This window comes from Molothrus aeneus, chromosome 7 (assembly GCF_037042795.1).
Source record: "Molothrus aeneus isolate 106 chromosome 7, BPBGC_Maene_1.0, whole genome shotgun sequence".
In the NCBI taxonomy this organism is placed as follows: Eukaryota; Metazoa; Chordata; class Aves; order Passeriformes; family Icteridae; genus Molothrus; species Molothrus aeneus.
The window spans coordinates 16,047,619-16,072,953 of NC_089652.1; the positions used below are offsets into that span (position 1 = coordinate 16,047,619).

Consider the following 25,335-nt stretch of genomic DNA (forward strand, 5'->3'; position numbering starts at 1 on the left):
TTAATTTGCTATCAACACAGAAGACATTTTTTTTATTATGCATCTCAGAACAAGATATAATTTTTAAAAATTCATTACATAGGAATTACTGTACTAAAAATAAAAGCGCCTGACTAGACTAAGATAAAGGATTCTACTGCACGGAACAGCTCTGAGATGATTCAATATTTCATTAAACAGCTTTCGGGAATGAAATGCTGTGTAGTTAACTTCTGTTATTGATTTGAATAGCACTCCAACAAAAAGAAAAGAAGAGGAAGAGCAACCTATTGATATCCTGGAACTTCTCAAAAATGTAGATCCCAAAGAATATGAGAAATATGCTCGCATGTATGGAATTACAGATTTCCGTGGCCTCCTGCAAGCCTTTGAGTTACTAAAGCAAACCCAAGCAGAAGAAAGCCACAGATTGGTAAGATCCAGTGTGACTGCAGCATTGGTTCTCTTAGGAGTAATATGTTCCCCTTGAACAGACGTGGTGTCCACACTCTGAAGTTCTGAAATTATGATGTGTGGAGAAATTTCTGGTTCCTCTTTAGATCTTTTACTGGCAGTTCTCAATTTCTTGCATGCTCAAATCCAAGAAGAAAAAATGGGCTTCTGGCTAAGTAGGTTCTGTCTTCATAACTTGACTGCAATTGATAGAATGGGAAGATTTCCTGGTTACAGTACAGTTACATAAAATTTGATGTAGGAATGAACTGTGTTGGATAAACATGACAGCTTGACATTTAGTATCCTTTAATCTTTGAGTATATTCTGCATTTTTATAGGAAATTGAGCTCACAGAGAAAGCTCAAAGGGAAGATCAGGAATTTGATGAACTTGTAGCTTTTATTCAGCAACGACTCACACAAACAGAGGTAAAACATTTTTGGACTGATTTATGAAATATTCAAACCTATAACAGGGAGCTTGAAATTAACTTAAACTAATATTTTCCAGCCTATTACTCTGATCAAAGACATTGAAAATCAGACGGTTTTAGCAGATGAGGATGCTATCTTTGAATGTGAGATTAAGATTAATTATCCAGAAATTAAACTGTCATGGTACAAGGGAACACAGAAACTGGACTCCAATGACAAATATGAAATTAGAATTGAAGGTGATCGCCACATACTGAGAATTAGAAACTGCCAGCCTGAAGATCAAGGGAATTTCAGAATAGTGTGTGGACCACATATTGCCAGTGCCAAGCTAACTGTGATTGGTAAGTCTACTTCTGAAGTATATATTTGAATTAGTTTACACTGTATTAATTCCACTATCTGATCTCTGTTAAAATGTGTGTTTTAACACGCTAATAGAACCTGCAGTTGAGCGGCATCTTCATGACACTACTTTCAAGGAAGGAAAAACATGCACACTGACTTGTCAGTTCTCTATCCCAAATGCCAAGTCTCAGTGGTATAGAAATGGGAGACCCATTAAGATAGGAGGGAGATATTCAACTCAAGTCTCTGACAAAGTGCACAAACTCATCATCAAGGATGTTAGAACGGAAGACGAGGGACAGTATACCTGCAAGCTTGACAGTCTAGAAACAACCGCAGATCTGGCCATTGAAGGTTTGTAAAGATACAGAATCTCTTTCTTACAATATTGACAATTTCTGGAGGTTTCATTAGCAGAACAAATGAAAATAAAAAGAATTTCTGAAAGACAGATTCCAAAACTTGGAAACAGACTAAATAAGAAATTTTACTGTCCTTTCTCTTTGAACAACATGTGACATACTTGTGTAATTCAATTAAGTGTGTTCTTCACTAAACCATGATTAATATCTCATAGCCCACAAGCAATCTGATTTGTACTAGCTTCTATTTTCTTTGGGACTCTTATATTTTCCTTGGACTTTTTCTTAATTATTCTCTATCGTCAGTTTCCTTAATGGCTTCTCTTACAAAATGTATCAGTACATCAATCTTGTTATAGCTGAACTCTTACATCGTCTAATCTTCATTCTTATCTTCGTAGAAGATGGAATCCTTTTTTTTTTACTCTACTTTTTAAAGATCTATTGCTAGTATCTCATTGAAATTTAGCTATTTTGATGACAACAATGAGAAGAATTCAGATACACTAAATGCAGTGGTGGTACATAACAATTGACATATTTTTTCTTTCTAAAAACAGCGGAACCAATTCAGTTCACGAAGAGCATACAGAACATCGTTGTGAGTGAACACCAGTCTGCAACCTTCGAGTGTGAGGTGTCTTTTGATGATGCAGTTGTGACGTGGTATAAAGGCCCCACTGAACTGAGAGAGAGTCCCAAGTACAGCTTCAGAAGTGAAGGTCGTTGCCATTATATGACTATCCACAATGTTAATGCAGAAGATGAAGGTAAAAATGCATGAAACAGTTGTGCTGGTGCCATTTTTTATCTGTTTCTTTTTTGTCTGGTTTTAAATTATAAAATAATATAAATATGAACATTCTTGACTGCTGCAGGTGTTTATTCTGTAATTGCTCGTCTTGAACCAAGAGGGGAAGCAAGAAGCACTGCAGAGCTCTATCTTGTAACGAAAGGTTAGCAAATTTTCTGAATAAATTTGTGATCATAACCATGTACAAATTTGTTTGTTTGAAACACGATTCTGGAAAAATCAATAGTCCTAAAAGAAATCTAATATTCCTTTGCAGAAATGAAACTGGAGTTGAAGCCACCAGGTAAAGTCCTCAAGCAAGACTGGCATAAGATCTTGTCAATACTCTATCATAAAATTAAAGCATTGCTCTGCTTTTTTATTATTTTCAAATCTTTTTTTGCTGGCTAGAGTAAGTATAAACTACATGCTGAAAAACTATTCCTCATCCACAGACATGTGGAGCTATTATTCTCATGAGTAGTGGCAATGAATACTGAGATAAATCCATAAACAGTGACATTAATAGGGACCCTATTTTTTACAACATGGAATGCCCCATTCACTAAAACACACAAGTTATTTTTTTTTAACTGCTAAGAAATAGAACAATGAAGATGTAGCAATTAATAGATAGGATCTCCTCTGTGCAACTGAAAAAAATAACCAAGGAGACAAAATAGGTAAAAATCACCTCCTTATGATATGCAGTGATTTTCTTTTTTGAATGTTCTTCAGAGCCTACTCCAAATGCTGCAAGAATTATTTAGAAACAATACATAACATTGTATGGGCTGGTTGAACTGAAAGGTTAATACAATTATTTATCTATCAATTGGCTAGCTTATGCTTGAGGAGCAAGCTGCAATCCCTTTACATTACAAAAAGAAAGATTAAACCACCATCAACTACTAACCTTGAGGAGAGCACAATGAATTTTTTAATTCGTATTATTTATTAAGCCAATTAAACATTTGATTTTCTAGATGTTCCTGATGCCAAGGTTGCAGTTCCACCTCAGAAACCAGCTGAAGGTAGGGTAACAAACCATACTTGTTTTGTATCTGCACTGAACCAGAAGGCCAGTGGGAACCTCAGAGAAAAATCTTAGCTCAGCCATAAGATCTAGTTAATTGTCCCTGTTGGCAAGACTTGACTTGGATAGGATTCTTTGCTGTGTGAAAGGCAAAAACTCTACACAGGTAGTGGTAGGATTTAATTTAATTCTCTTAAAAAGAGAATTTTTAAGAATTTCTCTTTAAAAGAGAATTTTAATTCTCTTAAAAAGAGAATATTTTCCGTGATGTTTTCCTATCAGTCTGTTACTCATTTCACCTTCCTTTTATTTCCATCTTCCTCTCTGACAATTTTTTTTTAATTTTCATCTCTTCTTTTTTGCCACAAAATTATCTTTTAAACAAGCTGTCTGAATTACTGCCTTCTAAAAATATTCTTTTAATTGGACTGGATTCTTTACATTGTATTTTTTACATTGGATTTCATGTCTATGGCAAATGGTCTCCCCCCAGGCTCTGGTTTTGGTCTAAATGCTACAGACAATATTTATACTTCTGCTACATCCAGTAGTTTACTATAAACATCAGCAATTTGAACTTCTTGTGTTTTTTGCCAGTATAATTTGGTAAATGCTTGCAGTGGCAGCAGGAAGGGAAAGATTTGATATTTAGATGAAGTACAATCAGCAAAGATAGGAGAGTAATGGCAGCAATAAAAATAAAGCTGAAGACATTCAGGGTTCAGAAAAGTAGACTGGGGATTCCCACTCAAATTATATTTATTCAGCTGCTGTAAACTCTCAGAATAAGCACTATGTTTGCTTTTATTCTGCAGCTGCAATAAAATAATATAATCCATTTTACCAAACCTGGATTTTTTTCATTTACAAGGAAATATCAAACTTAAATTTTGTTCTAAATATTTCATTTTTCCTACAAGCTGCCCCTATTCCCATTCTTCTGCCTCTTGTTCCACCTCCAGAGGAGAAAAAGCCAGGTAAAAGTCCTTACAGTATTTGAATACTATATTAATGTTTCATTATGACAGTTGATTTTTTTGATTTTTGTTTGTTTGGCTTTTTAGGGGTTCTTAAGGTTTTTTAATTCAAAATTTTAAATCTATTCTTTTTAAGCAGAGAAAAAGGTTCCATTAAAGAAAGTCCCCCAAAAGGTGGTTAAAAAAGCTCCTGAAGAAGTCCTGCCACCTAAAGGTAACTTTTTTCCTTTGTAAACTTTTTTAGAAGAGTAAAATTACCTTGTGGAAACAAGGTGTTTTGTTTTGAAATAACTTCCATTTATCACAATTTTTTGATTTCTGGCTTTATGTTAAAAACACACATTTAAAACCCAAGCTGATTGTGACTGCCTAAAAAATAGTCCCTTCTTTAAACCATCCATGAGGGTGAAATACTTTCACTAAAAGTGAACATCCAATATACCTTGCAAATTCCACACTATGATACCAATAATCAATTTATTTATTTTAAGTTCCTGAGGTGCTACCAGAGAAGCCCAAAGAGGTCAAAATAACATCCATGGCAAGGAGAGAGGAGATATATGAAGAAAAGAAAATACATGAAACACCCAAAGAAAGTTATGAAGAATGGGAAGAAGATTATGGTGAAGACCATGACTATTATGTCAAGGAAGAGGGCTATGATGAAGGGGAAGAGGAATGGGAAGAAGCTTACGAGAAAAAAGAAGTGACTTATGAAGAAAAAAGAATAATTCATGAAGAAGGTATTTGAATTATCATATCATTTTATTTCTTCTCTTTTCTCATATTTATTATTAAGGCCCCAACATTCTGAACCATTTTGAACCAAGCAACATTTTGTTTTGTTTTGTTTTTGCTAAAATATCTGGAACCATAACATGCTGACAAATTTTAAGTGGCACTTGATGATAACACAAGGTATCACAAGGTATGGATGCAGATAGGAATGGATACATTAGAAATTCATTGCCAATGAACTTTGCAGGTCTTTGAAACCTAACATGAGTTAGTAGTTAGTAGTAAGGTTATGTGTCATTTTTAGGCTTTTGGCTATTTCTTCTATCATTTTCCTGTGCTCTTGATTTAATTAAAAATTTCTCACATTTATTGATTGGTGTTAATGGCTGTATTTTGCAATTTCTTGCATGTTATAACTGTCTCTGGGATTAGTAACATGTATGTCTCTAGGAACAAAATTTGGCTCTCATGAGAAAAATGAAACTTGGAAATAAGCAAAACATTCCACTTCAACAGTTGGATCTCCAAAACTCTCTGTGTGTTTTTAGAATTCATAAAGTATAATGGCATAACTAATACCTTTCTGTCTACAGAGCCTTTAGACAACATACTTTTTATCATTAAGTGATGTTATTTTTTTTTAAGTGACCGAAGTTCCTAAGAAACCCGTGCCTGAACGAAAACCACCAGCCATTATAGCTGAAAAGAAGGAAAAGAAGGAAGTAACAGTTCAAAAAGGTATGACTTTCCCACAAAACTAACAGGAACAGATTAAGTTATGCAGTTTAAGATCTCTCATGCATCTCCTTCAAGCTGAATGGTGCTGGTTATTCACATTTTCTTGAAAAAATGAAAATTCTCTTTATGTTGGACAGTGAGATGTGCAAGGGTCATAGCAACTCTCTTCTCCTACCTCATATTTCTGAGCTCTCTGCTCAAAGGTGCTTGAATCAAAACAAGAATTGATGGTAAAATCAAACTGAGCTTCAGTTCTCCCTGTATATTAGCCTTGGGCATGGGTGTAACTTTTAAGAAATTAAATGCTGCCTGTCTGGGAAGCGTTTTCCACTTGGATCACTGCAGATCTCTCAGGGCAGAGCAGGCCTCACTGCCATCACTGTTCACCACCATTAAACAATGCACTGAACAGAACCCAGGTTTAATAGCATCCTAAACAAAAAAAAACCCCAGCCAGTTCTATCTGGTTTGTATCCAGAAAAAATTTTGCAAGATTACTTGAACAATAAATCTATCTGAATTACTTGCAGTTGTCAAGAAACCTGTCGATGAAAAAGTGGAGGTAACCACCCAGAGGGTTGCAGAAGAAAAAGTCAAAAGGGCTGAGGGTAAATACTGTTATCTTAATGTCATCTTTCTGTGAAAGTTGTGCCTCTTGTTACTTAGCTGATCTGCATATGCTTTGTCTTTACTTAACATGGTCTGATCAATTTTTCAGTCTTAGAAACATCTAATAAAAGCTTCTGCTGAATTCTTTAAAAAGAAGCTTAAAAGCTTTTTAGGGGAAAATACTAAATGCTAATATTAACTACCAATGCTTTAAGAAAGTGTGTTTAAAATTGCACTGGGTGAAAAAGTGTGTTTCATTCTAAGCTGAAGATGTGAAATCCCTATCTTGCTCAGCTTTCCATTTTGACCCATCTCTCAAGATTCTTTGGTTAATTCTTTGGTTATAAAATAAATATGCACATTATTCTCTTAGTAGCTACTTCCTTTTGTGTAGCATTTCCCATTCTGCAGCAGGATTCTGTCAGCTGCAATTCAATACGTATCAGGAAATTACCTGTGTGCTAAATGCCCTGAGTGCCTTTAGAACATAGCAATAAAAAGAAACAAACACATCCATTATGTTGCTTTATGTGATTCTAAGAAGCCTGACTTGGCTGATGAGTTAGATTGTTTGCCGTGTTGTATTTTCAACATCATTGATAGATTACTGTAGATTTATTTTGATCTCTTTGCTAAATGTTTGACTGAGTAACAAAATTCTAACACCAACAGTTACCAAGAAAGTTCTGCCACCAAAACCTACACCAGTGGTCGTTGAGGAAAAAGTTATGAGAAAGGAAGGTACAGATGAGCATCTTCGAATTGCAGTTTACCCTTTTTTTCAGCACCCAATGTGTTTCTGTGCTTTTTTGGAATATGTGGGCCTGTGTGTATGTATGTGGATCTATAGTAGTAGTCATGCTGTGACTGCTCTCAGTGTTTAATTAGTAAGTCTGCCATGCTTTTGTTTTTTATAAAGTCTGTTTTTAACATATTTGTGGATAGCCTTTTGGTTCTTGTTTAAATAGCCTACGGTCACACTGCAGTGTGACTTAGCTTTTCCTTCATCTATTCTGCTTGCTGGACTATCCTTACATAATAAATATAATTGTGTCCTCATGCCCAAAAATATCTTTGAAGAACAACCTTTAGAATTCTTCTGATGTACTATTTCCAAAAGCCTGTGCATGCATTTTGTTTCAAATGTTTGGGTTAAAGGTGTCTGTGTCTTTAGTCTTTAACAAATACTAAATATTATTCTTGTGTGCTTGTTCTTTGTTCAGTATTTTACAATATGAATACTGACTGTCTAAATATGTCTAAGACTTTAATGTGCAATATGAATATAGACCTGATAAAAACTCACATGCTGACTACCACTAATGTGGATCTAGAATAATAAATACTAAAACAAAATCCTATCTTTAAAGTACCAACAGTAGAAACATGGACTGTTTCAGAAGAAAAGATGTCAGTTTCTGTCCACAGAGAAGAAGAGTATTCATATGATGTTACAGGTATGTACAAAACCAAAAGTCTGTGTACCCAAATCAAAACAATCTATCAATCCTACTATATTTCTTTTCATCTATTTTTATGTATGTCAAATTACATATTTAGACATATTGTACATTTGTCTTTCAGTATGCCTTGCTTTTTTTGTCCATTGTGTTATGTAGCTTTAGTATTATTTAGCTTAATAGATGGAAATATTTCAACTATTTTATCTTACTATTGTTTAAATACTTTTCTTTGAAGAGCCAACAGAGCATGAGAAAACAGTTGAAGAAAGATTCTTTGAAGCTGTTTACCCAATTGAAGGTAGTTTGATTATTGATGGAAGTCTAATAAATATTTGTCTGCTTGTTTGTTTTAATTTGACTCAAAATTCAGTACATGCTGTTCATTTTCTGGATTAAATTTTTTACATGTTAATATATATGTTTCAGTGATGATTGTGTCATGTACACACATAATATCGTCTTGAAGTTTTTCAGATTTACTATGGACATTGATATTTCCTATCTCAACATTTAATATCTTTAAAATTCCTATTGTAGCACATAGAGAGGTTGAGGAGGAGGAAGAAGTTGTTTCTACGGAACTGGAGATCTCTCACGTTGAAGGTGAATGTCTTTGCATCAGCATCTGCTCTGTTTTTCTGAACTTTCACATTATCTGTCTGTAACACTGTTTACCAAAAGATAGCATATCAGAACTGAGATCTTTCAATTTCTCTATGTCTCTGCTGTCAAAGCTTCAAGCCTTATTGCATTCTTATCTTATTCCTCTTCATGACTTTAAATAATTCCTTTAATAGCTTTTTGTGAGATGGGTTTGTTGTATTTGTTTGATAAAACAGGTTAGTTTTTGACATTTATTGTTTACTTATACACCATGTAAAGAGTAGCCAACTGTGGTTTACCAATTATTTTAGCTGTCTCCTAAATGATCACCACCTATCTTTTAAAGTGCCTGAAATACCAGAGAGGGGTGTTCCAGAAGAAAGAAAGCCTGTTCCTGTGCCTAAAGCAAAAGCTCCACCAGTTAAAGGTATTTCTACTGCTCTAGTAAAAAAGAAAGAAGCAAAACCCAAACAAATTTTCTTTCTTTGTATTACTTTTCATGTTTTCTTGCATATATGTGGGAATTTACTCTCTATGTGTCTTTGTTTTGCACTATCTCCATATGCATTATTTGATTTTGCATTGTCTCTGTTGCACAATTTCAGTTTTTCAATTGTGCTATAACTTAGCTTACAGCTTGAATTTGTCGCAGCTTGGGTCCTTCTCTCTCTTAACTATCTTGTGCTTATTATTTCTATTTAAGTTGTGTGGCTTCTTCAGGCAAGTGTAGTGTGTTTTTACTTAAGAGAGTAAAATGAAAGGAGCTAGTGCAGTGATTTTAACAGGACTTTTATACTGTATCATTATGTCTTTCCTGTACTGTCCACATTTGAACACACAAGGCTGTACATTGTATTGTATCAGTTGCAGTGCTCATCTCCTTGTCCAAGCACTGTCTTCATTGTATAAAACAATCTTGGATTATTGAAATCTGGATTAGTGTTCCAAAAACTAAAGATCTCTTACTTTAACAATGTTTTCCAAAGTGCCTGAAGCCCCTAAGAAACCTGTTCCAGAAAAGAAAGTTGCTGTTGCTAAAAAGGAGGTGGCTCCCCCAGCAAAAGGTACAGCATCTTTTGAATGTGGGCTTTAACCAGTTCTGTGCTATTGTCCCCTTTTTCTAACTTCTCTTATATTCTCAACACATATGACAAATGTAATCTTTGTGTGTTATGTATGAATGTCTGTTCTCATCTAAGGCATTCAAAAGCCTTAGAAATAGTACCTAGATGAATTTTAATACCTTTAGAGTTTTTGAAGGGCCTAGAAAAACTGTGCCTGAAGAAAAAGGACGTGTTCCTTTTCCCAACACTTACTCAACAAGTGTGCGCTACTTGTTGAGTTTTATTTTCTTGTTAGTCTGTATGTAAGCATGTTTGTGTTAGAATTTATATTTTATGTATAATTCTCTGTACATCCATGAGATTTTTTAAAACCCGGTAGTATATTTGAGCATCTCATTCTTCAGTTAAGAAATCAGTCTTAAAGTATTTGATAGTCTTCCAGTGACTGGTTTGGTTTTGTTTTGTATCGAATATATGTTGCTTTTGTCATAGATCTTTCTATGTTAAGTGTATGAATGTGTTATGTGGTGTGTCTTGATATTCTTACAAATGGAAGATGTCTATCTATTAATGAAATCTATAATACTCCAATAAATCTTTGAAATTTAGAATACAGTTATCTTATACTTTATGGTTTTTTAAGTGCCAGAGGTTCCTAAGAAAGCTCCCCCAGAGAAAAAGGTTGCTGTTCCAAAAAGAGAGGAAGCTCCAACACCTAAAGGTACACTTTAAAAAATAATGTTCTTTTCTTATTATATTAAGCATCTTGTTTATGTCAAATTTTGGGTTTGATTGCTAAGTTAATCTGGTTATACTGGTACTTCATCTACGTTAATGTGTATCTTTTGTGTCAGTTTTGTGTATAGGTGTGCTGTAGATTTATTCTTTAAAAACTTGCTAATTTAAGCAGATTATATTATAATTAAGATCTTTGAGTGCCAGAAATACCTAAAAAAACAGCTCCAGAAGAAAAATTGCCATATGTTCCTAAAGTAGAAATTCCCCCTGCAAAAGGTACAATACAGCTCACTTTAATATCATTTATTGTAATCTTTAGAACATTGCATTTACCTCATTTTTGTCAACTGTCATGTTTGGTAAGCAAAACATATCCATGTGTAATCTTTCTCAACAACACATTTCTCTTGCGTGATGCATGTGTCAATTTTTACTTCAAATGTTCTAAAACAAATACTTTTTTTAAGTGCCTGCAGTTCCTAAGAAACCTGTCCCTAAAGAAAAAGTATCTCCTGCTGTTCCTAAAAAAATTGAGGCTCCTCCAGCTAAAGGTATGCTTTCCAGTAAAATACAAGAATATGCTATTTCTCAGCTTCTGTCTGTGAGTTCTGTGCTGTTATTAGTCGTTGATTTGTGCTTCTCCTGTGAGTTTTCCTGCTCTGGTTTACACAATGAATCATTACAGTATGTTGTATCTCATGTGCAATACTTACATAGTATTCTTTCTAAATATTGAATCTCTGTTCTATGTTATGTGCTCAGTACCCTTCTTTGGAAACCTAGATTTAGCATTTCAAAACTTTGTTTCACAATGGAATTGGAAAAGCATACTTTAATATCATTATCTTCCAAAGTGCCTGAAGTGCAGAAGAAAGCCACTTTTGAAGAAAGAGTACTTATTACAGAAGAGAGAATATCTGTTGCCATTCCAGAGGAACTCCCATCACCTGAAGGTACACTATAAGCAGACAATAGTGAGAAACTTGCGCTATGTCTGCAAGTCTGTTGTTCTAATATCACGATCAAAATAACACCAAACATTTTTTGATAGTTATCTTGTATAACTTTTGTGCTGAACTCCCAGTGGTTAAAAGCCTCCTAAAGTGCCATTTACAATTTTAGTTGTGAATGTAAGGGTCCTACCACATTGACATGGAAACTCTACTACTGAATACAATAATCTTCAGATAAGTGCCTCATAAATTTGCAGTAGCAAATTTATTTTACATTTATTTTTAGACTCTACAAATTAGGGCTGTAACCATCCATTTGTCATACTACCAAGCTTTCTGTAGCCCTCAAGATAAAATACTGCTTCCCTTCTCACCAGCTTTCAGTTCACATTCTCGTGTTCAGGGAAGATTGAGATCAGTTGTTTTAAGTTAGAATAATCCACGTAATATCCACTTCAAGATAACTTCAAGAATGCTGAAACAGCATTTGTCTGGTTTTATGTCCCATTAATAACTACCCAGTCAAGAAAATTTGCACTTTCTTTTCAAAACCATAAATGAATTTTTAGAAGAGAATTCGGAACATGTCTGTCTAAAACATGAACTTGCAAATGCACATCCATATGGATACATGCAGTCTTAAATTCTGTTTGTCTCCTGGAAATTAATCTTTTCTCCAGAACTAGTTGAGATTTTCCCTGATACAGTCACCTTTGTAGAGGAGTACATGCCAGGATTTCCTTTCAGTTCTTGACCTATCCATCTCATTTTTTCCTTTCTTCACTTTCATACAGTTGGATCAAGGAGAAACCTCTAATTCTTTGACTATTGTTCCCCCACTTCAGTTATTGAGATGGGGAAACGTGGGGAGCTGAGGCATTCTAATAAACTGACAGTTGACAAGTGAATGATATTAGATACAACAACACACAATAGGGAACCTGGGACATGGACAAACCACATAATTTAGAACAAATCATACATATGGTGCACAGCACTTTCTGGGTTGTTTGCTGTCATTGCCATATGCATATCTGTCATGCCATGAATTGGACTTCATTTTCTCTATCCATCAATCCTACTCTCTCTCCATTTATCCATCCTCCAAAAATACTAAAACTAATAATTTTCCTTAAAGAACCAACAGTTGAAGAATGGTCTGAAGAAGAAAGAGAGGAAGTATCTATTTCCATCCACAGAGAAGAAATTTCTGAAGGTATGACAATTCAGGAACACTAGGCAAAAGCAAAAAAGTAATCCAAATAGACAGTTTGGATTAATATCTGCTTTATTTATAAGGAAAAAATTACTAGTATATAAATATGTTTTGTAATTTACAAATTTTAATTTAAATTTCTACAATTTCTATTACTTGCTTTTGAAAAGAGGAGTAGCTAATCCTGTTTCAATACAGTGAAAATAATAAGTTATCTCTTTGATAGTGAGATCTATCAGGACTTCTTTCTGTTTACAAAAATCCTCTGTTGGAAGTTCCTCTTCCACCAGGTTGCTTGGATAAAGTACATGTTCTTCTGAATGCCATGATGCACTTGGGTTCCTCAGATAATTTCACTGTAAAATAACAATCTTGGTCACATAATACTGTGAAGGACAGTAACACTGACTGACTCAGTTTCTGTGACTAATGACACCACAGATTTTTCCAGGGACATCTTTAGTAAAGGAATTTTCTCAGTATTTGGGAAAGAAGGTTTCTCAAAATGGACTAATTTCAACATTAGTGACTTAGTGGAGAGAGGAGTGGAGCATTTTCAAATTCCACACAAATACAAGATGACAGCTCAGTCTCTCAGTTCCATTTAAGCTGCTTGGAGTGTTTCCATTGGCCTCAGTGGAAGCAGGACAGCTTGAATGTAGATTTTGTCATCCCAGAAGAGTCTGTTAATAAAGCATGCTCTTTATTTTTGTCTTACAAATATTTTGTTGCTTGCCAGGGCCATAAAGACAGTAATATATGTAAAATACTTAAGTATTTTTATATTTTACTCTTTTTAAAAGTGACTGAAGAAGAGTCTTACTACATAGAGGAGACAGTAACAGTTCCAAAAAGAGAGGAAGCCCTACCTAAAAAAGGTATAAGTTCATTTCACTTCAACATATGAGTTGTTCCATCATTCTTAACATTATATTGATGCCATACGTTTATGTCCATTTATGGCATTTTTGTATGTGTTTGTGCTATAGTGATACTACTCCTCTATGTAAAACTATGTACTGTAATCTTTTAAAGTGCCTGAGAAGCACAGGAGAGTTGTCCCTGAGCCAAAAGTCCCAGCTGCTCCAAAGGAAGCTCCAGGAGCTAAAGGTATAAACCAATTCCTCAACTGGTTGATGCGTCTTCAAAGGGATTATGTTTGTCTTACTGTCTTGCTTGTACATGTTGACATAGGTGTTGTCTTCTCACAGTGATGAATACTGTCTCAAATTCCACCTTGTACTTTGAAAATTCTTGTTTGTGTTAACTCAGTAAAACACATTGTATAGGAGACAATTGCAAATATTACACTTTAATATTCTTTCTCATCTTCCTTCTCATCTTGCTCATTTTTCTAAAGTTCCTGAAGTTCATAAGAAGGCAGTTCCTAAAGAGAAAGTGCCTGTTCCTGTGTCTAAAAAAATGGTGGCTCCACCAGCAAAAGGTATATCAGTGTTTGTTTCTGTTGCAAAAAAAAGAAAAAAGCTTTTTTGCTACATTCCATTTTTAACATATATGCCTTGGCTGGGGATTGTATTGTTGATGCAACACAGATCTTTGGTATCAAATTTCTTCAACATTAAACAGTTTTTTATGTCTGTTTGTCAATGACACCTGTGACCTGTGCTGTCTTGATGAGATTTATATGTTATTTTATGTTATTTTATGTTGTTTCATCTTCTATCTTATACCTGTTGATGAAATCAAACAAATTTTCTAAAGTTACACAATCTTTTTTAAGAACCTGAAGAAGCATTGGTGCCCACTTTTGAGGCAGAATTTGAAGAACCTCCAACAACCAAAGGTAAACAGATTATTACCATTGAGATTTTTTAGTTAGGTCTTGCAGTATTTGTGTTTAGGCAATATACTTAAATACAGTTTTGTTTGTTAGTATCTGTAACCTTTGTAGGGATCTCCCCCTTCTTTTGACTCTACTCATTTTGGTGCTATGGATGTAAAGGATGCTCTTTAGCAGTGTCTTATTTCTGTTGCTGTTGAAGTTCACTTAGCACTTTTTTAAACAATCAGAATAAGTAGAAGAAACATATATTTGCATTTCAAATATTGTAATTAAATATCCCTGCACATTATTTTTAAGTGACTGAAGTGCACAGGAAAATTATCACAGAAGAAAAAGTTGCAGTTGCTAAAAAAGAAGTGGCTCCACCAAAGAAAGGTATATAAATTTTCAGTTACACTAGAGAAGGCTTGTCTCAGAATAGTGGTTTGTATTTATGTCTAGTTATCTAACACAGACTCTAATGTTCAGTGTTTGCTGTCTTTTTTTCTTTTGTTACTTGAAGAAATGTCAAGTCTATGATTTGTGTTTTGTCATCTGCTTATATTTGTATACTGTGATTAATTCAACATCTATTACAATGAACTTTTTTTTACAAACTGCTAGCAGTGCCCAAGAAGCCTGTGCCAGAAGACAAAGTACCTGTTCCAATTTCACAGAAAGTGGCAGCTCCACCAGCTAAAGGTATACAAGTTGTTTTGGAAGTAGAGATGGCTTTTAAATATCAGACATCCATGTGCATCATAGTCACAGTCTGCCTAGTTAATAAAATCTGTGTCTCCTGATTTGGTTATAAATGAAAAGGACCTTCATCTTTTCCCCTTCTATATACTGCTGAATGTGATAGAGAATAGTCATGCACCTTCATTCTTTGCATTTTTTAACTACTATTTAATTTCATTGATCACTCTGGATGCTTAAATGCTTGCAAAGCTGAGTGACAACATTTACTCAGAGAAAAAAAATTGAACACAAAATTTAAAAAAAATCAATGTTTATAATATTGTCAATATTCAGTGAAGTGTTTCAAACTTACAAATATGTTCTCTGTTTCTGTGCTGTTCTTGTGTTTGATTTTGTTATGTACCCTGAGTGTGTGGTGTTCTATGGTTTAATTGAGTTTCTGAAGAGTTTAGAGACAAAGTCTTTTCCTCTTACTTTCATCTTCATTCCATCTTACTTCACGATTTGTGAATATCCTACTCAATTTTTTTGTCTATATATCTATTACTCTAATATTAGATATATTATTTTACTATATTATCTGTATGTCTCATGTGATTGTTGTGTTTATTATCTTTTCTTTTAAACAGTGTGCTATTTACTCCTAATTGTTTGTCTATAATTCTTTCATACAAGTTTCAGAATGTGTGTGATTTCTTTTAGAAGGTAGTTTTCTTACAATTACTATCTTTAAAGTGCCAGAAGCACAGAGGAAAACTGCCAGAGAAGAAAGAGTATCCATTGCTGTTCAAAAGAGAAAAGTGTCTCCACCACCTGAAGGTAGTCCTGCCCATGGGTTAATCTATGAACAGATTGTGCTGATGAAAGACTACCAGAGCTTCAGGCCTATTGGTCTGGCATGTCTCCTGAGGTTCAAATTTAGAATTATAGAATCATTTAAGTTGGACAAGACATTAAGGTCATTGAGTCCAACCATTAACCTTACACAACCAAGTCCATCACTATGATCCATTGTAGTCCCAGAGGAACTTTTACAAAGCCTTTGAGAAATACTAGACACATTTTTCCCAATTACTCTGGGTGTGGGTGGTGTCAGGAAACAATAGTTATTTTTCTAAGAAACTCCAAATGGGATATTTATTATTGTACATGATATTACACCAGAAAAAAAAAATTAATCTTAGACTCTGTCTTTGAAGTACCAACAGAAGAAGAACATTGGGCTATGTCAGAGGAAGTATCTGTTTCTCTCCACACAGAAAAGGAGATTTCATACACAGGTATGAAGACTAAAAAAATTCTGTATCCAAAGTTACATCTCGTCAGCTAGTAAAAAAAAACCGAGAGAGAATAAAACTAAATTTCATGTCCTTTGCTACTGCCAGTTTATCACAAAAGTGAAGCTTGTAGAATAAAGCAGAACAGTATTTCATTCTCGCAATAAAATACTGTCTCTCATTTCATTCTTTCCCTTGGCTTGCTGCTGTTCACATCATGGAAGCCAAATAATTTCATTAGGTCCTCCTTTTTAAATCTTGCCACTGTCTGACCTTTGAGGGGAAGCAAGAGACAGTCTTTGCTTTCATTTAAATTAATATGCTTTATTATTCTGAAAAGACAGACAGACCTTTCCTGTTCTGTAAAAGCAACTCCTCACCTAAATCTGAAGGTTAAAGAAAAAATCATTAGCTCTACTGCTGCTTGCATGGCTGAGACACTTAACACAATCCAATGTAATGGATCTGCCTGCTCAACAGTCCATAGCCTTTAAGGAAAATGTATTGCTCTTTTACTTTTGCAGATTATCAATTGATTTGTGAAAAATGACCCACAAGATGCCTGACACTCACTACTTTTAGATTTGATACTTTTGATAAATGGCATTTTCATATTCATATCATGAAAGATTAATACAGACAAATCAGCATGAAGTTAAACCATCTATTTAGTCTCCAAAGTTGGGGGGACAAGCATACTATGAGTACCGAGAGTGTGATGAAGGATGACCTTTGGCTCTCTGTTAGGCAGGTGTAATATGCCATTTGGTCTGGAAAGAAAAGGGTCAAAGCAGAAAGACATTAAAGGCAACAGTTCTCCAATAGGGTGCAAACATTGGTGTTTTAGCTGGAAAAAAAAAGAATCCAAAGAAATCTGAGCTGTCTGAAAAGGGCACTCATGCATAATGCAATTTTTTGTTTCAAATCCACCAAAGTATCGGTTCCAAGCAGTTTCAGTTTAAGATTTCAAGTGTAGATGTACCTGGAATTTATAACTAAATATCAGGGAAGGCTGTGCCAGAAAATACTTAGAGAGCTAATGAGTCTTCACATTGCCCCAAAAATAACACCAAGCATCAAGACTTGTGGCAGCCACTCATCTATGCTCACTGTAGCTTGTCATGAATAAAGCTTCTACAAATTCTCAAATCTGTCAGCAACAGAATGCATTCCATCTCTGAAGGTCAGAAAAAAATCTCAAATCTGTTAAGAAAATGCCACAGTTATTCTCTGAATTGGCAAGTCTGCCAGACCTTAAAATGCCAAGGTGATTTTCTGTGCAGTTTCCAATTATATTGGTCAAAAATTTTCCAAGACACCTGCCTCAGAAGACAAGACCCACACACTTCTGTAAAAGAGGATATGCTGCTTAAACACAGCATTCTTTCCCGAATAAGTCTTAAAAACTGAACATACCCACATCTTGATCTTTTGGCGATGCCCCTGCTTTTACAGGGAACAGCTCCTTGCCATGTCAGAAGAAGCAAGTCACTTCATAAAGTAATTGAGAGAAGAGGAAAAACACCTTCCTCACTGAGCACGTCATTCTTTTGCTTTTAATTAGACCAGAGCCCTTATCTTATTGCTAGTCACTCTCAAAGTTTTTCTCCGTGCATTCCTTCACCTTCATCTAGAGTTTCCTACACAAATCTTTTGTTGCCAGTGAATGAGGACTCTTGATCTCTTCCTGAGGTAGTGCAAAGTGTCACTGCTCTGGCAAGGAGCTGCTTCAGAGAACAATGAAGTTTTTTGATTTTGTAATTGAATGGCTTTGGATTTTGAGTTCTGCCCATCAGCAAACTTAACTTCACTGTTGGCAGCAGTGGATGAAGCAGGAATCATATCAGCTGCTTATATTGGTACCTTGAAAAGTTTTTGTTTCTTAATTGAAAAGAAGCCTAATGACTGCACTGACCTCACTGCATGTCCAGTGGCAATAAGCATGCTTGTCTTTTACATGTCAGCTGTGTGTTTGTAAGATATCATTTTCTGTTTCTTGCCAATACATTTTCTTTTAAACAATTTGCATATAAAAATTCTTAAATGTAATTGTACTGTATCTTTTAAGTGCCTGATGTACCAGAGAGGGCTATCATTGAAGAAAGAGTACCAATTTATCCTCCTAAAAAAATGGCAAGACCACCAGCCAAAGGTATACTGGATAGAGTATTCAAATATGGTGTAAATGTTTTTTGTGTCTTGTATGTTCCATGTGCAGTGAGTACTGATTTGTTTTCTATGGAATGTTCTTCCTCTGGTTAATTCTTAGTTAACAGTGCCTTGTGATCCTTATTATTAGTAAGATCTATGTGCTAAATTTTAAGGTTCTTTTAATTGGTATCTTTTTAAGTGCCCGAAGTACACAAGACAGTTGTCCGAAAAGAAAAAGCCTATGTTGAAGTTCCTCAGTATGAGGAGGAGGAAGAGGTTCCAAGGTACGAGGAGGAAGATACCACCAGGTATGAGAGGGAGGTAATCCAATACAAGGAGGAAGTTCGCCATTATGAAGAAGTTAGTCACTATGAGGAGGAAGTCCCTCAGTATGAAGAGGAAGAAGTTCCTCAGTATGAAGAGGAAGAAGAAGTCACACATTATGAAGAAGAGGCTGCTTATTATGGAGAGGAAGTTGCTGAGTATGAGGAGGAAGAGCCACAGGTTCCTCAGTATGAAGAGAAGGCTGCCCTACCAGCCAGAGGTATACTTTAACTTTAGGGTTTGTGTGAGGAAAAGTAGTATCTTTTCTTTTTGTGAAAGTACCAAATATGTTTTAAAATGTTGCAGTGTGCTTTACAGTGTGTATTTTTTAACATGTTTATTGATTATTATATAGCACAGAAAACATGTGATGGCTGTATATCTACTCTTTACTACTAACTCCATAAATTAAAATTTTCCATGTCATACATGTTCATTCCTCTTTCATATGAACTCTGTATAACCCACTATGAAAATTTAACCAAGCTGAATTTCATCCTCATCTGGGGCTCAATTTTTCTATCAGACTGTGCTTGAAATACTTTAAAATGCTTATGTAAAGTCTGCAATCAGAGACAAAAAATATATTTATCTAGAAAATAGCTAGGGTACTTGAAAATAAGTGATTTAGGAACACACATCACACCGAATTTTTTTTCAGAAATCTTAGAAAGCCCTATGGTTGATGTTTATTTCCGTCTTGAAGAGAATAATATACTTTCATGAAAAAGAAAAATATCCATATTTAAATAATCTTCATTTCAGATGTTTTCCTTAGGACTAATTTTTATGGTATGGGTATAAATTTTCTACATTGTTACTACAGGATGAACACAGTACTCACTACTTAGGAGAACTAGGTCATGCCAAGATCTTGGTAATAAAGCCATTCTGCATCAATATAAAGATATGGATCATGTATATCCAATTTTCCAAAATTACATAATCATCTAAGAGTATAATTTCCAGTCCTGATCCAAATCATTCCACAGTGTCTTTTTCCATCAAAGAATTTCAGAATTTCATTTGACTAATTAATATATGTCAAAATTATATCTAACATTGTTTGCAGTAGAAATTTTGTCATAAACATGAGAAAAGATGAGGCTGTAGACTGCAAAAGCCAGGTTAATCCTGAGCAGGGAGATTAGTGTTGGCTGAAATTTCCATTTAATCTCTCACAGTAGCTAAGTTTAATTCATATGTACTCCAAACTTTTTTTCATTATGCTCAGAGACAGTGGAATTATTCTCCTGTCATTGTAAAATTTATATGGGCATTTCTAGGGTTTGGAGTACAAACAAAAGTTTAGATATGTTTTAGCTGAAGCCTTTGCCTCACTGCAGTTAAAGGAAAAGTCTGATTTCAGAAGAATAAAAGGATTTTTTAAAAAGCATTTAATTTACCCAACAAATGGTGGTATAAACTGCTGGGTACTTATAATGGACAGTTCTGTGCTTGAAGTCAGTCAGTTGATAAACTAGATGTGCTTGGGTTTTTTTGCATTTAGAAAGCTCTTGTAAATTTTTCAGGAAGAAAATGCAGTCAACAATTTATATTTAAAACATATAAAAGAATATGATCAGATGCAACCTATTACATGCCTGAGAAGCATTGAAAACATGTTTTTAATAGCTGATTCAAAAAAACTGACTGAATGTCTCTGACTTAATCTTCTTGATCTTCTTCTTTCAAAAAAGCCCTTGAAGTTGAAAACATTTTTATTGATGGTCTCCATGGCTAAGCAGGGAGAATAGACACAATAGCAGCTAAAATGATGAGTTTGTTATTTTATTTTGTCTTAGTGATAAAATCCTTTTAAATCATAGCTGGTTTTTTGAGTACATGGTGTTTGTTTGCATGAGTATATATTTGTGATGTTTGTTTGCACTTTATGTTCCTGTTGTTATGGAAGTAAATACCTAAAACATTAATGGTATCTTTCAAGTGCCTGAGGTTCCCAAGAAGCCTGTTCCAGAGGAAAAAATATCTATTCTGAAGAAAAAAGAACCTCCTCCAGCAAAAGGTATATATCATCTCTTTATGTTAGAAGGCATCCTCTGAATATTTAATTAACATTATTTTTCAGATACCTTAATTGCTTATTACTTTTTTCTGTTCTTTTTGGAGAAGGGTCTTCATATGAAATATTTGTGGTTTTGTCTTTTTTGTTTCATTTGTGTTTTGAGTAGCTTATGGTTTATTTTTTTAACCAAACTCATGTTTTTGAAGTGCCCGAGGTGCCAAAGAAACCTGTACCTGAAAAGAAAGTCCAAGTGCCGAAGAAGGAAGCTCCCCCAGCTAAAGGTACATGCACTTGTCATTTCCTGTGATCAGAAAGATCTTCTAGCATTCCTTTATCTTCTCACTTGTGTTAAAAACTAGGATAGAAAAAGAATTGTTACTCTTAAGAGCTGTGGTTCTTTTTGTTTGTGTTTAATTGTTTTAGTGTGACTGGTTTGTATGTTGTTTTGATTTTCATGCCAAGCTCAATATTTAATAATATCTTACTAAGTTCCAGAAGTGCCAAAGAAACCTGTGCCAGAAGAGAAGGTTCCTGTTCCTGTACCAAAAAAGAAGGATGTTCCACCAGCCAAAGGTATAGGACTTGATATAGCTCTTGACTGAATGTTTTATTAAAAAATAATTTAAAAGTCAGTCTTTTTTCATACATGATGTACAGTGAAGAGTTTTCTATTCTTGACAGTTCTTCTTTGTCACCCTACTTTATTGATTCATAGCAATGTTCTTTACCTTATGGCTCAAAAATGAAATTCTTAAGCTACACTAATATTTTTTCAAGTGCCTGAAGTACCAAAGAAACTTGTGCCGGAAGAGAAGGTACATGTCCCAGTGCCTAAAAAAGTGGAAGAACCTCCACCAGCCAAAGGTATGCCATTTTCTGGTTCAACTGTGTGATTCCACTTTTATTTCTTCATCTTTATAAGAAGATTGTTGCTGGCAGTAACAACCCCATTCTTCAGCCTAATGTGTTTGAACCATTCCCTGAGCTGTTTGACACTGTTGTGTCTGTGTCTGTCAGTCATGTGGTCTATCCTTACTCTTTGCTTTGAAAATGTCTTTGTGTTTTGTATGGTCTCTGTCTTTTGGATCTTATATATCTAAATCTTTTAAAGGACTTGTTGCTTCAAAAACAGATGGTCCAAAAGAGAAAAAAATTACCTAAACAGCCAGACTTCCCCCTTAGCCTTACCACACCAGTTTGTAGTCTTGTAGTCCCTGTATATTTGTAAGTTTACATCTGTGCATAATTCTGTGGATAAAATCAATGTTAACTTTAATCACATGACTAGATTTTACCCTATCTGTGTAGTTAACTTACTATCAGATATACAGTTATCTTTTTACTAGGTTTTATATTACATTGAAAATTAATTCCCTAAATAAAAATGTCTTTAAAGTGCCTGAAGTGCCCAAGAAGGTTCCAGAAAAGGCAGTACCTGTCCCTGTGCATAAAAAGCCAGAACCTCCACCAGCCAAAGGTATTACTTCCTATAGCTGGACATGTGGGTAATGCTTGTTCTTGGTTTTGTGTATTTGTTGTTAGAATTTAACTGCAGCGTCATAGCATTGTGTGACAAATGTACTTGCTTTAGCTTCTGTGTAAGTTGTGTCTAAGTTTTCTACAATTAAAAACTGTCTTTAAAGTGCCAGAAGTACCAAGACGTCCCAGTGAAGAGGTACCTATTTTTGTTCCTGAAGAAGAAGAGGAAAAAGTTCCAGAGGTGCCAGCAAGAGGTACAGCATTGATTCTTGAAGATTATCACAGCTTTGTTCAATTCATTAATTGATCTTCATCTCCAGTGATTGTTTTTAAGCTTGGTATAAATCTCAATTAACCTTTTGAGAGGAGTTTTCTTCTTCTTCTTTCTGGTCTTTGTGACTTTGTTCTGTAGATTTAGTTGTTTTGATGCTCTAAAAGCAATTACCAATTTCTTATCAAAATAATATCTTTGAAGTGCCAGAGATGCGCAAGAGAGCTGTCCCAGAAGAAAAAGTACCTGTTGCAGTTCCTAAAGTAAAGAAAATTCCACCAGCTAAAGGTATATCACATCATGATGTATGCAGATAACTCCTATCCCTCTTTTTTTCATATTTCAGTGGAACCTAATTTTAACATTCAATTTATACTCAAGTGAATTCAGGTTCTGCTGTTCCCTGCAGTGAGCAATGCTAGGGCTCAGACAGGGCTTGTCTATTCTGTTATTGACTGCAGCCAGCTGAGAATCAGGCCTTGAATCATCTGCTTTTTTCCACTTTCAGTGGTTACTGTGAATGAAATAATTCCTTGTGATATTATCATCCAGAAATAATTTCTAAAGTAATATAAATTTTCTTTAAACAAAATAGTTGAAATTAAATTTTATGGCCCTTTACCTGGAAATTCTTTAATTTAGGGAGATCACTCTTACATATATCTTGAGAATAAGCTAGATTCTCAAGGGTTTTAGCTAAAATGATACAAAAATAACATCAATATATAACTCATCATACTAATAACCAGATCCTATGCCCTAAATGTGAAATTTGAAGTGGAAGTAGACTATTGGAAAGGCCACTGTTGGATGACAAGATGATTCTACCTCAGCAGCTGAGTAATTTAGAAAAAAAAAAAATAAAAGAAAAGCAGACACTGGAAGGTTTTTATGTAAAAAACCTTAATGCTAATAATGTTTTCTAACTGTGGTTTGTAGCATATCTTGCTAATATTTTCTGTTTGCAATGACACTGTGGAATTACAAACTGGGCAAAAGTGCTAGTCCTCATATAAGACTTGCAACACAATTACACATCACTGGTTTCAGGGAGTAAAAAACACCCAGTAGTTTCCCCTATTTTTTATTTCTATTTCTATTGTTACTTTAAAGTTGGTGTCTTTGTGTTTTATGTTATGGATTTTTCTTTGTGATGTCATGAAAGTAAAGTTCTTAAAACAATATCTTCAAAGTGCCTGAAGTTGCAAAGAAAGTTGTGTCTGAAGAAAAGGTTCCCATTTTTGTTCCTGAGGAAGAAGAAGAATTTATTCCAGAGGAAATTGTACCAGAAAAAGGTACATGATCTTTTCTTGTCACTCATGGCATCTTTTGTGTTCATTAAAATTCATCTCTATTTCTTGTTCTAAGTTTTATGTAACTCTTATATATGTTTTAGGGGGAGTTTGTGGTCTTGTTCTATGTTTTTGTTTTTATCTTGTTTCCGTGTTCATGTTTTTACTGTTCCAAAAGCAATTTTAACACGTGTTTGCAAAATAATATCTTTAAAGAACCAGAGATTCCTAAGAAACCTGTCCCAAAGGAAAAAACACCTGTACCTCCACCTGAGAAACTGGAGCTTCCTCCAGCAAAAGATGCATAAGTTACCAATATGTTGTTATTCAGTTTCTCCGTTTAGTTTGTTTATTATTTATGTTAGCTTTGTGTCCCTGCTGCATTTCTGTATTGATATCTATCTCAGAGTACTTGTCAAATTCCTAGCACAAAACAAACTCTAAAACTATTTGAGTTGCTCAAGAAGTCTGCCCATGGATGTAAAGTGTATTTTGTTTGAATTTCTGTTTCATCTTTTGAAAATATATTCTGCAGATCAGTTCTTATTATGTCTCTTTGTACATGTTTTCTGTTCTCTTTCTCATGCTACTGGTGGATGACATTCTTAAAATAAAATGTCTTTAAAGTGCCTGAGATGCCTAAGAAACCCATTCCTGAAGTGAAAGAACCTGTTCCTAAAAAGGTGCCAGCTCCATCAGCCAAAGGTACTGCAGACTGTAAATGCTGTTATGGTTAACTGATAATATTCTTGATCCAAGTTGAGTTTAGCAAGGGACACTTAACTATTTCTGTCCTGTATTGTATTTGTCACTATAGTATTTGTTTGTATGTTTCTGCTCTGTCGTTCATAAACTTCTGGCTTTCTGTCCATTTAAAAATTGTGCAAAAGTACACTGAAGTTAGGTTTTATCTTTAAAGTACCCAAGATGCCTAAGAAGGTTGCTCCTGAAGAGAAGGTGCTGGTTGCTCCTGCTGAAAAAGTGGAGGTTCCAGCTACAAAAGGTATATGTCCTCCTTATAATTAATATTTATGCTAGGAATACCCTTGACCTTCTTCTTTCTAACTTTTGTCTCTGTTGTGCAAGATCTTTGTTTGAATTTATGTTTAAACTCTTCATTTTCAATGTTTGTGTTGTTGAACCATAAAGCTCTGTTTCTTGTGCTTTTCTGCTTACATTGCTCTAAGGTGATTTGTTGTTTTCAAATTCCTAAACAAAATCTGTATCTTTTAAGTCACGGAGGTGCGTAAAAGAGCTGTGGCAGAAGAGAAAGTGCAAGTTGTTGTGCCCAAACCCAAAGAACCGACACCGACCAAAGGTACAGGTATATTTCCTCTTATTTTTCCCAAAGATTTTTTTTCCTCTTCATTCTAAAATATTTTATAATATACATATTTTTTCAGAAGCATAGTTTTATAATTTAATGTAACTTATGCTTGAGGTTGTCATGCATATTCTCTGTTCTTTGTCAATTATCTTGTCTAACTGTAAACAAAAAAAAATTTAGAATAATTGTCAGGCAG

The 25,335-nt window shown here is 34.6% G+C and overlaps 1 protein-coding gene across 1 annotated transcript in view; it reads left to right on the forward strand.

Moving 5' to 3' along the window:
* Positions 1-25,335, forward strand: part of TTN (titin) — a 234,120-nt gene that overhangs the window by 82,266 nt on the left and 126,519 nt on the right. The window contains 40 exon segments of the mRNA XM_066553743.1: positions 232-412; positions 774-863; positions 946-1,213; positions 1,311-1,571; positions 2,140-2,349; positions 2,458-2,535; positions 2,650-2,676; positions 3,359-3,406; positions 4,329-4,385; positions 4,522-4,599; positions 4,877-5,128; positions 5,769-5,861; positions 6,392-6,469; positions 7,143-7,211; positions 7,841-7,927; positions 8,169-8,231; positions 8,471-8,536; positions 8,883-8,963; positions 9,523-9,600; positions 10,244-10,321; positions 11,193-11,291; positions 12,430-12,507; positions 13,311-13,385; positions 13,543-13,617; positions 13,868-13,951; positions 14,249-14,311; positions 16,177-16,272; positions 18,338-18,421; positions 18,620-18,964; positions 20,693-20,770; positions 20,977-21,051; positions 21,260-21,343; positions 21,548-21,634; positions 22,167-22,247; positions 22,414-22,503; positions 23,714-23,815; positions 24,029-24,107; positions 24,435-24,517; positions 24,732-24,815; positions 25,047-25,130. Of these exon segments, the coding sequence (XP_066409840.1) occupies positions 232-412; positions 774-863; positions 946-1,213; positions 1,311-1,571; positions 2,140-2,349; positions 2,458-2,535; positions 2,650-2,676; positions 3,359-3,406; positions 4,329-4,385; positions 4,522-4,599; positions 4,877-5,128; positions 5,769-5,861; positions 6,392-6,469; positions 7,143-7,211; positions 7,841-7,927; positions 8,169-8,231; positions 8,471-8,536; positions 8,883-8,963; positions 9,523-9,600; positions 10,244-10,321; positions 11,193-11,291; positions 12,430-12,507; positions 13,311-13,385; positions 13,543-13,617; positions 13,868-13,951; positions 14,249-14,311; positions 16,177-16,272; positions 18,338-18,421; positions 18,620-18,964; positions 20,693-20,770; positions 20,977-21,051; positions 21,260-21,343; positions 21,548-21,634; positions 22,167-22,247; positions 22,414-22,503; positions 23,714-23,815; positions 24,029-24,107; positions 24,435-24,517; positions 24,732-24,815; positions 25,047-25,130 (4,169 nt within the window).